The sequence below is a fragment of the Zingiber officinale genome, chromosome 6A (genome assembly GCF_018446385.1).
Source record: "Zingiber officinale cultivar Zhangliang chromosome 6A, Zo_v1.1, whole genome shotgun sequence".
In the NCBI taxonomy this organism is placed as follows: Eukaryota; Viridiplantae; Streptophyta; class Magnoliopsida; order Zingiberales; family Zingiberaceae; genus Zingiber; species Zingiber officinale.
In genome coordinates, this window is record NC_055997.1 from 7,759,839 (window position 1) to 7,776,214 (window position 16,376).

General features: G+C 38.7%; 1 protein-coding gene across 1 annotated transcript; it reads left to right on the top strand.

Moving 5' to 3' along the window:
• Positions 1-11,943: 11,943 nt before the first annotated feature.
• Positions 11,944-13,806, top strand: LOC121993692 (bark storage protein A-like). Its single transcript, XM_042548040.1, has 5 exons — positions 11,944-12,202; positions 12,445-12,512; positions 12,606-12,761; positions 13,038-13,274; positions 13,351-13,806. Exons 1-5 carry the CDS (start codon positions 11,956-11,958, stop codon positions 13,684-13,686), a joined length of 1,044 nt encoding a protein of 347 aa, XP_042403974.1. The 5' UTR covers positions 11,944-11,955; the 3' UTR covers positions 13,687-13,806.
• The last annotated feature ends 2,570 nt before the right edge of the window (positions 13,807-16,376 follow it).

A 16,376-nucleotide genomic window follows, 5' to 3' on the forward strand; every position in this document is an offset into this window, starting at 1 on the left:
ACAGGGAGACTAACACACTCATAATAACAAGGAGCCCAAAATGTAATTTGGGATTGGTGCGGTAGTTCAATAATAGTTCTCTAGTGGAATGAATTATTATTGATAAAATTAAGTTGTGTGTTTGGGGCGAACACGAGATGCTTAATTTTATCGGGAGACCAAAATCAATTCCTCCTCTCGGTCCCTATCGTAGCCTCTTATTTATAGAGTTCTGTACCCACCTATACTCACTTTCTATACCCACCCAATAGGGGCCGACCAAGCTAGCTTGGGAACAAGCTAGGGTCGGCCTAGGTATAAGATTGGGTGGCCGGCCCTAGCTTGAACCCAAGCTAGTAGGGCCGGCCAAAATAAATTAAAAAGAATTATTAATTTTAATTTTTATTATGTGGAAGAAATAATTTATTAAAGAGAATTTAAATTAAATTATCTCTCTTGTAAAATTTACAAAAGATTAAAGAAAGAGATTAGATCTCTTTCCTTATTTGTAGATTGGTGAGATATTTTATTTTCTCTTTAAAAATTATTCACATGTTGTAAAATTAAAATTATAGAAATTTCTTTTATTAACCATGTAGAGATTTTTAAAGAGAAATTTTAATTTTAAAATTTCCGGAAATAAATAGGAAGTTTTAATTGTTGATTGAAACTTGTCCAATTTGTTCTCCAATGATGTGGCCGGCCAATGTAGATTTAATTGGGAAATTTTATTTTATTTTTCTCAATTAAATCATGTCAAGAAAATTGAGGAAATTTTATTGCAATTAAATTTCCTAATTTGCCTAGGCCAAGGAATATAAAAGAAGGGGTGAGGGTGCCTTCATGAGACACAACATCTATTATTTCTCTCCCTCTTTTGTTTATTGGTGTGGCCGGCCATCCTCTCCCTCTCTTTCTCTTGTGGTGGCCGAATCTCCCTCTTCCATTGGAGCTCTTGTGGTGGCCGGATACTACTCGAAGAAGAAGAAGAAGAAGGAGAGAAAGCTAGCATCTCATGGAGCTTGGTTAGTGTTTTGATTTTCTTCCTTGGTGAAGCTTCCTCTTTGTTGGCCGAACCTAGCTAGGAGGAGAAGAAGGTGGTTGGTGGTTTCTCATCTCGGAAGATCGTTGCCCACACAACGTCCGAGGTTAGAAGAGGAATACGGTAGAAGATCAAGAGGTTTTTCTACAAGGTATAACTAGTAATTTTTCTTTTCGCATCATGCTAGTTATTTATGGAAATAATACCAAATACAAGAGGCTTACGTTCTAGAATTTCGAATATGTTTTTTCGATGCTGTGTTCTTTTGGTTTTTCTTTTCCTTGTGATTTGATTGTTCTCTTTGGTTAACCTAAAGTTATTTTAGGAAATTAAATATTAGCTTTCTATAAAAGGTTTTGTCTAGTCGGTGGTGGTTGCTCCCATATCCAAGAAGGCCATGTGCCTCGCCACGTCAGTACTGGGAACTAATTATGGAAATTAATATTTAATGAAATTAATAACTTAAGGAGACTTGGGTCGAACGTGTAAAGTTCCGCAGGAGATCCAAGTCAAAACCTAAAAGAACAAATAGATTAAGTTTTGGATCAAACGTGTTAAGTTTCGCAGACGATCCAAAATTTAATTTAAAAGAACACATGGTAGCTAGGAAAAGGTTCAGATCTTTGTACAAAATTTTTGTACAATGGAACCTATAGGTTTTCCGAGTAGCAACCAACATTAAAATCTTTCTTTTAACATGTGGATAAAAAGAAAGTTATCTCTAAAAATTAAAATCTCTTTTAATCTACAAATAAGGAAAGATATCAAATCTTTTCTTAATCTTTTGTAGAAACTTATAAAAGAGAATATTTAATTTTAAACTCTCTTTTAAATCATGAACATGGTTAAAAAGGAAAGTTTTCTTAAAATTTAAAATCCTCCTTTAAACAACAAATAAGGAAAGATTTCAAATTTTAAACTCTCTTTTAAACATGTAGATGATTTACAAATAAGGAAAGTTTTTACCAAAAATTAAAACCATCCTTTTAAACTACAAATAAGGAAAGAGATTAATCTCTTCTCTTAATCTTTTGTAGAAAGTTATAAAAGGAAATTTTTAATTTTTAAACTCTCTTTTAAAATCATGATATCCACATAAGAAATAATTTTAATAAAAATCCTTTTAATATTCTAGTGGTCGGCCACCTAAGCTTGGGACCCAAGCTTTGGCCGGCCACCTACATGGCTCATCCACTTGGTCTTGGCCGGCCCTAGCTTGGGTTCCAAGCTAGCTTGGCCGACCCCATTGGATGGGTAAGAAGGTGGGTATGCGGTGGGTATAAATCTCTATATACTAGAGGCTACGATAGGGACCGAGAGGAGGAATTGGTTTTGGTCTCCCAATGAAATTAAGCATCCCATGTTCGCCCCGAACACACAACTTAATTTCATCAATAATAATTCATTCCACTAAAGAACTATTATTGAACTACCGCACCAATCCCAAATTACATTTTGGGCTCCTTTTTATTATGAGTGTGTTAGTCTCCCTGTGTTTAAGATAACAAATGTCCACTAATTAAGTAAGTTACTGACAACTCACTTAATTAATATCTAGCTCCAAGAGTAGTACCACTCAACTTCATCATCATGTCGGACTAAGTCCACCTGCAGGGTTTAACATGACAATCCTTATGAGCTCCTCTTGGGGACATTCTCAACCTAGATTACTAGGACACAGTTTCCTTATATAATCAACAACACACACTATAAGCAATATCATTTCCCAACTTATCGGGCTTATTGATTCATCGAACTAAATCTCACCCATTGATAAATTAAAGAAATAAATATCAAATATATGTGCTTGTTATTATATTAGGATTAAGAGCACACACTTCCATAATAACTGAGGTCTTTGTCCCTTTATAAAGTCAGTATAAAAGAAACGACCTCTAATGGTGCTACTCAATACACTCTTAGTGTACTAGTGTAATTATATAGTTAAGATAAACTAACACCTAATTACACTACGACCTTCCAATGGTTTGTTCCTTTCCATCATGGTCGTGAGCTACTGTTTATAATTTATAAGGTACTGATAACATGATCTTCTGTGTGTGACACCACACACCATGTTATCTACAATATAAATTAATTGAACAACTACATTTATCACAAATGTAGATATTTGACCAATGTGATTCTTATTTCTAGATAAATGTTTATACCAAAAGCTAGGCTTTTAGTATACACTCTAACAGTTAAGCCAAACCAAGTTAAACCAAACCAAGTTAAGACAAACTAAGTTAAACCAAACCAAGTTAAGTCAAACCAAGTTATGGATGGGTGGATGCGAGGCTTTATATAGAGGCTACAACAAGGACCTAAAGGAGGAATTAGTTTAGGCCTCCTGATGGGCTTGGGCTTCCTGTGTTCGGCCCGAACACCCAACCCAAGTCCATCAATAATAACTCATACCACTAAAGGGTTATTATTGAACTACTGCACCAATCACATATTACAATATGAGCTCCTTTTTATCATGAGTGCGCTAATTTCCCTGTGTTTAAGATATCATATGTCCGTTAATTAAATGAGTTATTGACAAGTCAATTAATTAACATTTGATTCCAAGAGTAATACCACTCAACTTTATTATCATGCCGGACTAAGTCCGCCTGCAGGGTTTATATGATAATCCTTATAAGCTCCTCAAGGGGACATCATCAGCCTAAATAATTAGGACACAGATTCCTTCTATAATCAACAACACACTATATAAATAATACTATTTCCCAACTCATCGGGTCTATTGATTTAATGAATAAATCTCACCCATTGATAAGTTAAAGAAATAAATATTAAGTATACGTGCTTGTTATTATATAGGGATTAAGAGGACGCACATCCATAATAACAGAGGTTCTGTTCTTTTATGTAGTTAGTACAAATCGAACAACCTCAAACGGTCCTGCTCAATACACACATAGTGTACTAGTGTAATTTTATAGTCAAGACAGAATAATACCAAATTACACTACAACCGTTCCAATGGTTTATTTCAATCCATCTTGGTTGTGAGCTACTATTTATAATTTATAAGGAACCAATAACATGATCTTCTGTGTGACACAACACGCCATGTTATCTATAATATAAATTAAATGGACAACTGCATTGACATATATATAAATATAAAATGTAAACATTTGACCAAAGTGATTCTCATTTCAAAATATTTCAAAACAGATGTTCACACAAAAGCTAGGCTTATAATATATATCCCAACAAGTACAACATACCCTACAAAACAGAGTTAAGACATAATAAGACATAGAATTTGACAGTCATCGGAATGTCTGATTCTGACTTTGGATTCCCGACCGAAAATCCTAGGTTGAACCGACACCTACTGTTCCCTCACCAGGAAACGCACCCTCACCTACTCCACTCAGAAGAGTTTACCTGTTGCCAGTTGATCCTCCAGACCAACTAGACTTTTGCTCAGCGCCCGAGACTCCAGGACTTTCCACTGGACGCCCGCTCCATGACCCGCCCAGTCTTTCACCTGATTCGCGAAACCAGGACTTTTCACCTAGAGTCCTCGACTCTAGGACTTTTGCCCAAAGCCCTCGACTCGCCAAGATTTCCCGCCTAGGGTTACCGTCCCCTAGGACCTAGGGTTACCGCCCCTAGGGTTTTCCCTTTGCCTAACCACAGCTAGGACTTTTCCTCACCTAGGGTTACCACCCCCTAGGACCCAGGGTTACCACCTCCTAGGGTCTTCCACCTGCCTAACCGCAGCTAGGACTTTTGCCTAAGTACACTTAGGACTTTCCTGCAATCTCATTTAACATGTTAGATAACAAAACTGTTGTTGCAATTGACCTAGGTTTTGATGTGTGTGTCAAAGAGTTTAAATTAGACTTTCGTATGTATTTGATATGTGTTTGAGCTTGCAGGACTTGGTGAAACACATGAGGAACTTGGTGCAGCCAGGTGTGGGAAGCTCATCCAAGGGCTCGAATCGTTGAGTCGGTGAAGGATGGTGTGGAAGACATCCGAGGGACCGCTGGACGAGGAGCAATGGAGTGGAGCCGAGGGAAGTAGACTTCAAGGCAGCGTGAAGGATGGCACGGAGAGGAGCCGCGGGCTCAGGTGCATCTGAGGGACGAAGACCGAGGAAGAGGACTTCAAAGGCGACTCCGGAAAGGATGAGAGGAGTGAATGAACTGGGACCAGTTGACTGGTAATGGGACCAATCGACTGATCCAGCTTCACAGAATGCACAGAAGCATTCTGTGCTTATCGGCTACGGGGACCAGTCGACTGGTCCTGAGACCAGTCGACTGGTACATAGCCGTTGGCAGAATTTGGCTTTCTGCAGAGAGTCGTTGGCTGGGTCCAACGGCACACCAGTCGACTGGTACTTAGACAAGTCGACTGGTGTCGGGGTTTGAGTTGATTTGTGATCAACTCTCTCCTCTTATTTAAGGAATGCTTTGGGGCTTGAAGAGGATTACTGGTGCTAATTGTAAACCTTTTTAGTCTTGCCCAAAGCTTCCAAGTTCAATCCTCTTCCTCCCAATCTAAACTTCATCTTGTAAAGAGGAAGAGATCATTTTGTGAGAGGTTTGCTCCACCGAGAAGGAGAAGCTTTAGCCAGAAATTGCCGAGGACTGATCCACCGAAGGATCAAGGGCTTGTCCACCTCAAGGACACGTCGTGGAGTAGGAGCATCATCTCCAAACCACGTTACATCGAGCGCGTTAGCATTTGTATTCTTATTTGTTTCTAATTACTTTAGTTTTTGTATTTCCGTTGTGCACTAACCCTCTTGAAGAGAAGAAATCGATTTGGGGGTGGCCTAGCTATCCAACCCCCCTTCAAGCATGCCACCGATCCTCCAACAAGTGGTATCAGAGCAAGGTTAGCATTGGAAGAACTAACCGTCGACCGAAGCATCAAGATGGCACTTCAAGAGGGATATAGCACCGCTCGACCACCTTTCTTTGACGGCAACGACTTCGCATATTGGAAAGGTAGGATGAAATATTACTTAATGAATGATATTGAAAATTGGTTTAGTGTTGTAGATGGATTTTAGAAACCAAAAGATGGGTCGGGAGCGCCTCTTCCAACCAAGGATTGGACAAAAGAGATGGCAAGGAAGGCCCAAGCAAATGCAAAAGCCACAACAACTCTACAATGTGGACTCTCCAAGGAGAAATTAAGCAAAGTAGGACCATTCAACTCCGCTAAAGAACTTTGGGAAAAACTCATTGAATTAAATGAGGGATCAAGTGAATCTAGGAGGGCCAAGAGAGATCTTTTGGTGGGGCAACTTCAAACCTTTTCCATGAAGACCAATGAGACCGTGAGTCAAATGCACGGTAGATTCAAGAAGATAGTAAATGAACTTCATGTAGTAGGTGAGAAGATTGACAATCGAGACCTAGTAAGGTATGTGCTCCAATCTTTTCCTAGAACCACCCTATGGGCATCGATGGTTGATGCTTATAAGGTATCTAGGGATCTTTCCTTGATTAAGCTTGATGAATTATTTTCCGAATTTGAACTTCATGAACAAGCTAATTCACTATGTGAAAAATGACTTTTTACTTCGTTGATTACCTGAAGTAAAAGACCTGTTTTTACCGAAGTAGACACGCGTGTAGTAAAAAGATTCATTTTACTTCTGATAAACTCTGAAGTCGTAGGCCCAGAAAAAATGAAGTCGTATTGGGTGTCGGGTTCGGACATATTACGAAGTAAAAAGTGCATATAACTTCGTCGGTTTTTAAAAACACCGAAGTAATTAATCCTTTTCGACTTCATCGTTTAGTATTTGTTGTGAAGTAATATACCTACTTTAACTTCGGTTAAAAATGAAGTAATGGATTACTTTTACTTCGTCATATATCATTAATTCCTGAAGTAATTATCGATTAAATTATATTTAGCTTCGTTCTGGATCGAAATAATAGATAGATACTACTTCAGAATTTTTGGTAATAACCGAAGTAGTTGATACTATTTTACAGCAACAAATTGTGAATTCAAATTTTGAATTTGAAATGACGTGCCTTGACTGAATTTTTTTGACTGGATTCAATTTTCGACTTTCAAATGCCGCAAATGCCATGTCTTGACTGAATTTCTTTGACTGAATTCAAATTTCAAAATTTCAAATGTCGTGCCTTGACTGAATTGCTTAGAATGAATTCAAATTTTGTATTTCAAATGTCGTGCCTTGACTGATCTCGACTTTGGAAAATGTCGTGCACAGCTCCAGCGGTGACGTGCCATTCTTGAAACCACCGCCCTCCCTGTTCATTTTGACTTTCGGGGCACAAAATTTGAATGCAACCTCTCTTGCCTTGCTGGCCACGGTTTCCAAGGTTGCCACACTCTTCTTCCCCAAGACTTCACCGGAGAAACCTTTGAAGGTTTGCGGGCCACCAGAAGCAGTTGCCGTCGCCAGAAATTTGTGTTCCTTGCCTTCCCACTGACCAGTGAGGACTATGGCAGCCCCCACCACGGGTCTCATCACGATCCACAACAACAAACCAAATAAAGAACAACCGAAAACAGAAGTATCTACTCCAAGAAAGCATCATGAATCATCCCTTTAGGTAATGACCTCGTAAACATAGAGACTATAAAAAAAAAACAAAAAAAAATTCCAAACACTTGTCTTTGTTGGAAGAATAGCACCATACCTACAACAAATTGGAGACCGTCTAAAACATGATTTTGCAAAATAAAGGAGGAGAAAAAGAAGAAGAATAAGAAAAAGAAATCGAAGGAAAGAAACCTGGACCTTAGCCTTCCGCCAGCTCTGTCAAATTGAAAACATACGGTATATCTCAAACACTTGCAACCTAAACCCTACGTAAGAAAGTTCAAGTTGTCAAACCTTATTTCGGAAGCCCTAACGAGGAAACCTTCATCTCTGTTGCCTAAGACTCCAAATCGGAAGCCCTAACGAGGGGGAACGGAGAGGACTGAAATGAAGGGGAAGGAAGAGGAGGTCCAAAAAAACAATTTCAGCAGAGGGAAGCCCTAACCCAAGAAAATGAAAAAGTGGGGGGAAATAAAAGTGATCTCAAAATAAAAGTTAACTCTTGTACTATTACTTCGGAGTAAACACTAAAAATTGTATTCACGACGTTACTACTTCGGTATTTAACAACTTTCCAAAGTAATAGCTTATTTCAGTTTAAAGCGAAGCCCGTGTTTTTAAATCTGCGAAGTCTATATTTGTATATACTTCGTCGGTTTTTTCAGCGAAGTTGCTTATACACTTTTACTTCATATATTTAAATTGGCGAAGTAAATTGTGGCGAAGTAAAAAGTCATTTTTCACATAGTGTCTAGCTCTTGTTGTAGAAAGGAAGAAGAAGAAAACTTCATCCCCATCATCCTCCGACTCCGAGGATTCAAGCTCCTCAATGGATAGCGATCAATAGGCATATATGGTAAGGAAGATGAGAAAAGCATTTAAAACCTTTTCTACTAACAAGTCTCATGCTAGAAGGAGTTCAAGAAGCAAGAGTAGGACAAGAAGAGTCATTTGTTATAATTGCCAAGGAAAAGGACACATGAGGGATGATTGCCCTCTCTTGAAAAAGAAAGAAGGAAAGAAGAAGGAGGAGAAGAAAAAGACAAAAGGAAAGGAAAATAAGGCTCACAACCTAAAAGCAACATAGGATGATCCATCATCATCGGAGGAAGAAGAGTACCATGTAGTCAATTTTGCTCTAATGGGAATTGATGATATAGCCTCCACCTCATCCGAAAGAGAAGAAGGAAGGAGCTCAAGTGAAGATGAGGAGGGGAGCTCAAGTGAAGGGGAGGTTAAACTTCGGATTCAGACTTCTCGGTAAGTAAGGTACACAATCTTCCTCTCCATGTTTTGGTTAAAATTATTAAAAGCACAAATGAGGATTTATTCAAGGCAAAAAGGAAGAATAAATCTTTGAAACATGATATTATTTGTCTTGAAGAAAAATTAGAGTCCATGTGCTCTAAGGACGATGATATGTTTATTTCTTCCTCTACAAGTTCAAATGATTTATGTTTAGAAGAGGAAAATAGAAAATTAAGGGAAAAGGTAGAATACCTTACCAATGCCCTTAGAAAATTTGAAATTGGCTCTAAAACCCTAAATATGATCATTGGGAGCTAAAGGGAAAGTTTTAAGAAAAATGGGATAGGATACAATGAACCAAACAATGAAAAGATCTATCATTGTCTACTTGCTAGGGGGCAATCCAAGACAAAGACCATAGATAGGAAATGGATCCCCAAAGAGTACTTGGTCAACCCAATAAGAAAGAATTTCTATTGGGTGCCAAAATCAATCCTCAAGGTTTAAAGAATTTTGGGTTAAGTCAACCATGGAAATCATAATTCAAATCCTTGAAAAATGGTTGACTTGAGACCTTAAGGGGGAGCACTTAGCATTGCTAGAAATTCATGATTAAGAGGGCTAAGTAGAAGTTACCTTTATCTCACAATGACTTGTCTTCTTTTCTAACCATAAATGTGAGATATTAGGATGATACAAATAATTCACATATGCTTATGGCATTTTGATGAGTTATGTGATGTATCAATTTTTAGTGATCATAGAACAACTATGGGGAAAGCAAATGTTTAATTAATGGACATCTTGCCCATAGATCATAGTTGGATATTTTAAATGTTTTGAAAACATTTCTATGTTTTATTTATTATGGCATAGCTATATTGAAACATATGAGTGCAAAACTGGATTTTAAATTGATATAAACTTACATGCTTTTGGAATTCTTGAGACTTGGTCAAAATTTAAAAAATAGGTTGACTTTTCATGAAAACATATTTTTCCTAGTTAAAGGATATTTCAAAGAATATGCGCTCAAACTTTCATGATTTTTCGAATTTTCTGAAATTTTTTATGCATTTCTGAAGTTGGCATCTAAAGGCTGAAATTCGAGTTCAGCATGTATCAGTCGACTGTGACAAGTACCAGTCGACTGGTACCAGCCTTTCAGCACTCTGAGGGGTTCTGAAATCAATTTGTTGGTCCACATTTGGTTAGAACTGATACCATAGTATGTGTACGTGTCTGGTACAATATTTTTGATGGTGTCAAAGGGGGAGAAATGGGTAGGTTTAAGTTAGAAACCTACTTCTGTGCAAATCTTTGAAAATTAAGGTTGAGAGCATGTGTTAAGGGGGAGCTTGGGTTTTATGCTTCATATTTACAATATTGCTAGTAATTTTCAAAGTTATTATTCGTGCCTAACTTAAACATATTGCCACACATCAAAAAAGGGGAGATTGTTGGTGCAATCGACCTAGGTTTTGATGTGTGTGTCAAAGAGTTTAAGTTAGGCTTTCATATGTATTTGATATGTGTTTGAGTCTTGCAGGACTTGGTGAAACACATGAGGAACTTGGTGCGGCCAGGTGTGGGAAGCTCATCCAAGGGCTCGGATCGTTGAGTCGGTGAAGGATGGTGTGGAAGACATCTGAGGGACCGCTGGACGAGGAGCAATGGAGTGGAGCCGAGGGAAGTGGACTTCAAGGCAGCGTGAAGGATGACACGGAGAGGAGCCGTGGGTTCGAGTGCATCTGAGGGACGAAGGCCGAGGAAGAGGACTTCAAAGGCGACTTCAGAAAGGATGAGAGGAGTGAATGAATTGGGACCAGTCGACTAGTAATGGGACCAGTCGACTGATCCAGCTTCACAGAATGCACAGAAGCATTCTGTGCTTGTCGGCTACGGGGACCAGTCGACTGGTACATAGCCGTTGGCAGAATTTGACTTTCTGCAGAAAGTCGTTGGCTGGGTCTAACGGCACACCAGTCGACTGGTACTTAGACCAGTCGACTGGTGTCAGGGTTTGAGTTGATTTGTGATCAACTCTCTCCTCTTATTTAAGGAATGCTTTGGGGCTTGAAGAGGGTTACTGGTGCTAATTGTAAACCTTCTTAGTCTTGCCCAAAGCTTCCAAGTTCAATCCTCTTCCTCCCAATCTAAACTTCATCTTGTAAAGAGGAAGAGATCATTTTGTGAGAGGTTTGCTCCACCGAGAAGGAGAAGCTTTAGCCGGAGATTGTCGGGGACTGATCCACCGAAGGATCAAGAGCTCGTCCACCTCAAGAACACGTCGTGGAGTAGGAGCATCATCTCCGAACCACGTTACATCGAGCGTGTTAGCGTTTGTATTCTTATTTGTTTCTAATTGCTTTAGTTTTTGTATTTCCGCTGTGCACTAACCCTCTTGAAGAGAAGAAATCGATTTGGGGGTGACCTAGCTATCCAACCCCCCTTCAAGTAGACCACCGATCCTCCAACAAAAATAACTTAACTTTGGACCCTTTGACATAATCAAAACACAGGTTCGACTGTCGGATGCTTCCCGCACCAACACATTCATTTAATTCAAACTCTCTTTATATATATTGAAGCATTAGATCGCTTAATTAGTTATTTAATTATTTTAATGATAATTAATTATGTATGCATGTTAATCAAATGTAAGTCTATCTTATAGAGATTAAATCCATCTTTATAAATTTATTGAATTAGACTTAGTCCTACATAATGACCTTTGGCCGATCATTTAGATATTTTAAACCTTTAATTTCGTAAACTCTAAATACGAGGAGTGTAAGATTTTAAATACAATAAATGTGTACCCATTCGTATTCATTTTTAGAAAGGGAAAAAAAACACTAAAACATTTAACTTATATTTCTGACAACAACGAACAAAAAAAGATACTCCGGTTGAAAATCAACCTTTATCCGGCTTAGCTGCCAAATCAGCCATTACTCTACTTGTAGAAAACTTGCAAACTTATTTTTCTCTACTTCTCTTATTCTCAAACAACAATGCTAGAATTTTCTCCTCTTTCTCTTCTTTGCCTTATTTAACGTCCAATTCAAGCCTTGCATCTTCGTCTTACTCACGGGCTCAGAAAGAAAGAGAGTTGATGAGAATGGAATCGATGAAGAAGAGGAGGATCCTTGTGCTGCTTGTATTGGCAGCCATGGCGGGCTCATTGAGTGAAAGAGCCAGTGGTGGGAGTATAACGAAGAAGGCTTGGAGAACAGTGAGAAGAGTGAACAAGGAAGGGCCATACTTGGGGCTCGTAGTCCCAAACTCCTTCGAGCTGAATCCTCTTCTCCAGTCCTCCAACTTTGTCCACAGTCCACGTCTCCCTTTCTTGGATCTTGCAGGTGCATGCTTTCCTCTTAAATGAGTAATTCTTCTTTGAATTGTTTATTCAGCTACATCCCCAAGAACACGATTGAATTAAGATGATCCATTATATTCAAGTTTCCCTTTTCAAATTTTGATAGAGTTTGTGTATTACAGTGACGTTGTCGATTTAAGTTTGCTCCTTTTCTATTTGTTTTAGCAGATAACAACAGTAGAGAAGCCTAATTAATTTATTGTTTTTGTTTCATGTGAATGGAAGGAAGGAGATTTCGATTTGGAACAGTGGGAAAAGAGAAGGTTATTGTGGTGATGACAGGCTTGAGCATGGTATAATTTCCAATTATAATGAAATAATGAAGAGTTAATTATACAATACTAATTAACTGTGAGTATAATTACATTCTTTTAATCTAATTGCAGCTTAATGCTGGTTTAAGCACCCAGTTGCTTCTGACTCTCTTCGATGTGAAAGGAGTTGTGCATTTTGGAATTGCTGGGAATGCAAACCCTGATCTCCAAATAGGAGATGTAACAATTCCTCGTCGATGGGCTCACACAGGCCTTTGGAATTGGCAGGTGAGATATATCGAACAAGAAATCAATAAAAATTGCTTGAATCTGAAAACTCTGAGTCGACAAAGTCAAGCATGAAGACTAGTCACTGAAAATGACATGCAATAAACAATTCAAACAAAGTGATTTAATGGCTTCACGTAAAAAGATAGACTAGTTAAATATATTTGACTTCGATCATATGATTCAATCATATATGAGAATTACTGATTTCTAGGAAAGTTCCTTATGCATCCATTGAATTAAGCTTCTAATTTGGTGTTTTCATAACCTTGACAGAGATATGGAGATGGTCCAAATGATGAACTGGCCCTGGAGGCCACTGGTGACTACACAAGAAGAATTGGGTATCTCAATTTTTCAGATTATGATGCGATCAAAGAAGGAAACTTACTGAACAGCGTTTGGTACCAACCTGAAGAGATTTTTCGGGTGGATGGAATTCCAGAAGTCAGACAGCATGCCTTCTGGGTTTCTGTCAACAAGAACTACTACGCACTCTCCAGGAATCTAGAGGTGATAGTGACGTCGACCGTAAAACTTCGTTATCTTGCAAGCTAATTCTTGACTTGGAAATACTAATTCTCGACAGGGCTTGAAGCTGCCGCAGTGCATCAACAGCACATGCCTGAGGAGGAGGGCGAAAGTGCTGAGGGTAGAGAATGGTTGCAGTGCCAACGCATTTGTTGACAATGCAGGATACAGGCAGTTCTTGAGGAATAAGTTCGATGTTACTCCCATAGACATGGAGAGCGCCGCCGTCGCGCTCGTTTGCCGTCAGGTACGCGTGCCTTTCATCGCCTTCAGAGCGCTGTCGGACCTCGCGGGTGGTGGCTCCTCTGAATCCAATGAAGCTGCTGTTTTCAGTTCACTGGCCGCTCAAAATGCTGTGGACGTTGTGATAGAATTCATCAATCTCTTGCATTGAAGTGAGTGCCTTATGAATTATGTGTTAGAAGAAGGAAAAGTAGTAGGGCAACAGTACTGCAATAATTAATCTTCTTGATATTGATGTATCCATAAACAATACAATTTGGAGATGTTTACCGAAGGAAAATAATTAATTAACATCTAATTTAGGAAAATCGATTTAATTCTCATTTCTGTCGTCTATTGATTCAGTCTAAAAATTATAGAAATAACAAATTGGGAATGTGACTATCGTATTTACTAGATATAAATTTAGCTCCGTTTTGTAACACAAGAAATGTCAGTGTCAAATTAGAAAAAGGGTCCCGGTGTCCCTCCGACGCTCAAGTCAATCATTGGAAAGAGGAAAAAGATGGAGCGACAGTAGACACAAGTGTGAATAGTGAATAACGCGTACCTCCGCAAGTGTATGACTCCCTTTATATCGTATCTTGGTGTGCGACGTGCACACTTTTCTCAAGACGTGGACACGTTCTCCAACAGGTCGTGGGCATATTCTCCAATTCATCCTATGAAATGATATGTCGGGAAAATACCTCTGACATTATATCTTAATAGGGTATGCATATCTTTGACAAAATAATAGAAGCTCCCGTCGTACTATCTCCCAGAATGATATTGAGAGATGCGACAGTGATCCCGCTGTTCGGCCGAGCGAGGTAGCCACTCGGCTGGGACTCCTCCGCTCGGTCGGCCTCGGCTGTTCTTCCTTGTGATAACTGGATATAGTAGTTTATCTCCTTCCACTCGGACAAGCACTTCGGTGACCTTAGCATTCTGCCGATCTGCAGTGAGTGTCTGGCGATCTTACCTATTGTTCTGAGCTGGACGAGGGTCGGCTCGAACAAGCCTCTTACCGATTGGACACTGGCAGCACCGATCAACTATTGTAGTCGACCTCCGCTCAGCCACCATAGGTGAGCTCTTTGACATCCTGGCGTTGACCACCTTAGCTTTGACCTTCACGTTGACTGTTATCTCCATCATTTGACCCACACTTAGTGGACCCCTTTTTATCACCGCACCACTTATTAATGAGAAAAATTTCTAATAATACGTCATAGCTGAGTCTCAAACTCTAGATCCCTAATCAATCATTAGATGAACTAAGCATGACACCATGCCCCCAGGGCAAAGAGCACTCAATCAATTGACGAATTAGTAAGAGCGATTAACAAATAAGAATTTTTAACAATTATTATACCTTAATACTAATTTGATTTGATTTGATTTGATTCGATTCAATCGTATTGAATGATTCTTTGTTGCCTCCGACAAATTCAACGGAAGATCTTTAACATTGAGTTTGCTTGCTAGTCTGTTGAAACATTGTCTAGACAATGACTAGTAAAAATACCTGCATAGATCGATCAGCTGATCAATTCAAGTGCTTTTTCCAGAATAGCCTTGTTGAATCGATCAGTTGATCGATTGAAAAACTTCAATTGATTGAGTTCCAACTTTAATAGATTGAAAAAGCTAATTTTTGGCTGAACTGGTTTAATTTTAGTCCATTAAATCACAATTAGTCATGTTAACCATCCCTAATCCTAAGAAATTCTTTTGTGAACATTTAAGGATAGTTTTCTTGATGAAAACAAGAAAAGAATGATCCAACAAGACTAACTTGAAGTTTAGGATGAGGTTTGTATTTAATATTGACTCTTAAATCTCAAAATTTTAAATTTTGAGTTTCCTAAATTCTTAGGAACTCCAAGTCATTGTTGGTACAATGACAAAATTTTAAAGCATGTTTTGAGGGGGAGCTACTCCTTAAAGACATGAATTTATTTTTCACAAAACCATAGAAGATTGTAAACTTTCATTATCGTGAATGCTCAAGGTTGACATTGAAAAATAATGGAAGATTGGATATCTTCATTGTGGTTTATAAATACTCTAGGATGAGCATTTGAGGCACAATGAAAGGTGTTAGACCTTCTTTGTAGTATTGTGAACAACGAGTGCGGTTGTTGAACAACGTGTGGATAATTCTTCAGGGAGAGAGTTTTTGATGTGTGCCAAAGGGGAAAAATATAGGGTTTAAGTTAGACCTTCATTACCCAAAAAAAGGGAGTTTGCCCTCTAGGAAAGAGAGAGGATGAAGGAAATTCTCATTTATGTTTTGACATGAAGAAGAAGTTGAGGCTATAAGATTAGCCTAACTTAAACATATTATCAAACATAAAAAAAGGGAATATTATCGGTATAATTTCCCTAGGTTAAGGTTGACCAGGTTGACTAAACTTGAATTAGCTCAAGCATGAGTCTTGATATTTGAGTTTTGATGTTTGACAATATATGGAGATTGCAAGTGCAATCATCCATTTGGGGAGATTGTTGGATCAATTCTCCTCTAGTCAATGTTTAACTAGTTTGGTGTGAAAAAGAGTCAAGTAGGTCAAAATTGACTGGATATTTGACTAGGAAGTCCTAACTAGAAGTTAGACAAGGGCAAGTCCAACGGGGAGGTTGACAGATAATGAAAATCTAAGTGGGTTAGTATTGACCGGACACTTGGTATGGAAAGTCCTGGTGAGTGAAGTCAGGCAGATGGAAAGTCTTAGTTAGTGAAGTTAGGTAGTTAGAAAGCCTTGGTGAGTGAAATTAGGCAGATGGAAAATCCTGATGAGTGAAACTAGGTGAAAGACCTAGTAAGTGAACCTAGGCAAATGAGAAATCCTGATG

Coding starts and splice junctions, on each gene's coding strand:
- LOC121993692 (XM_042548040.1), top strand. CDS start 11,956: ATGAGAATGGAATCGATGAAGAAGAGGAGGATCCTTGTGCTGCTTGTA. Junction 12,513..12,605: donor TGATGACAGGCTTGAGCATG/GTATAATTTCCA, acceptor ATCTAATTGCAG/CTTAATGCTGGTTTAAGCAC. Junction 12,762..13,037: donor CAGGCCTTTGGAATTGGCAG/GTGAGATATATC, acceptor TAACCTTGACAG/AGATATGGAGATGGTCCAAA.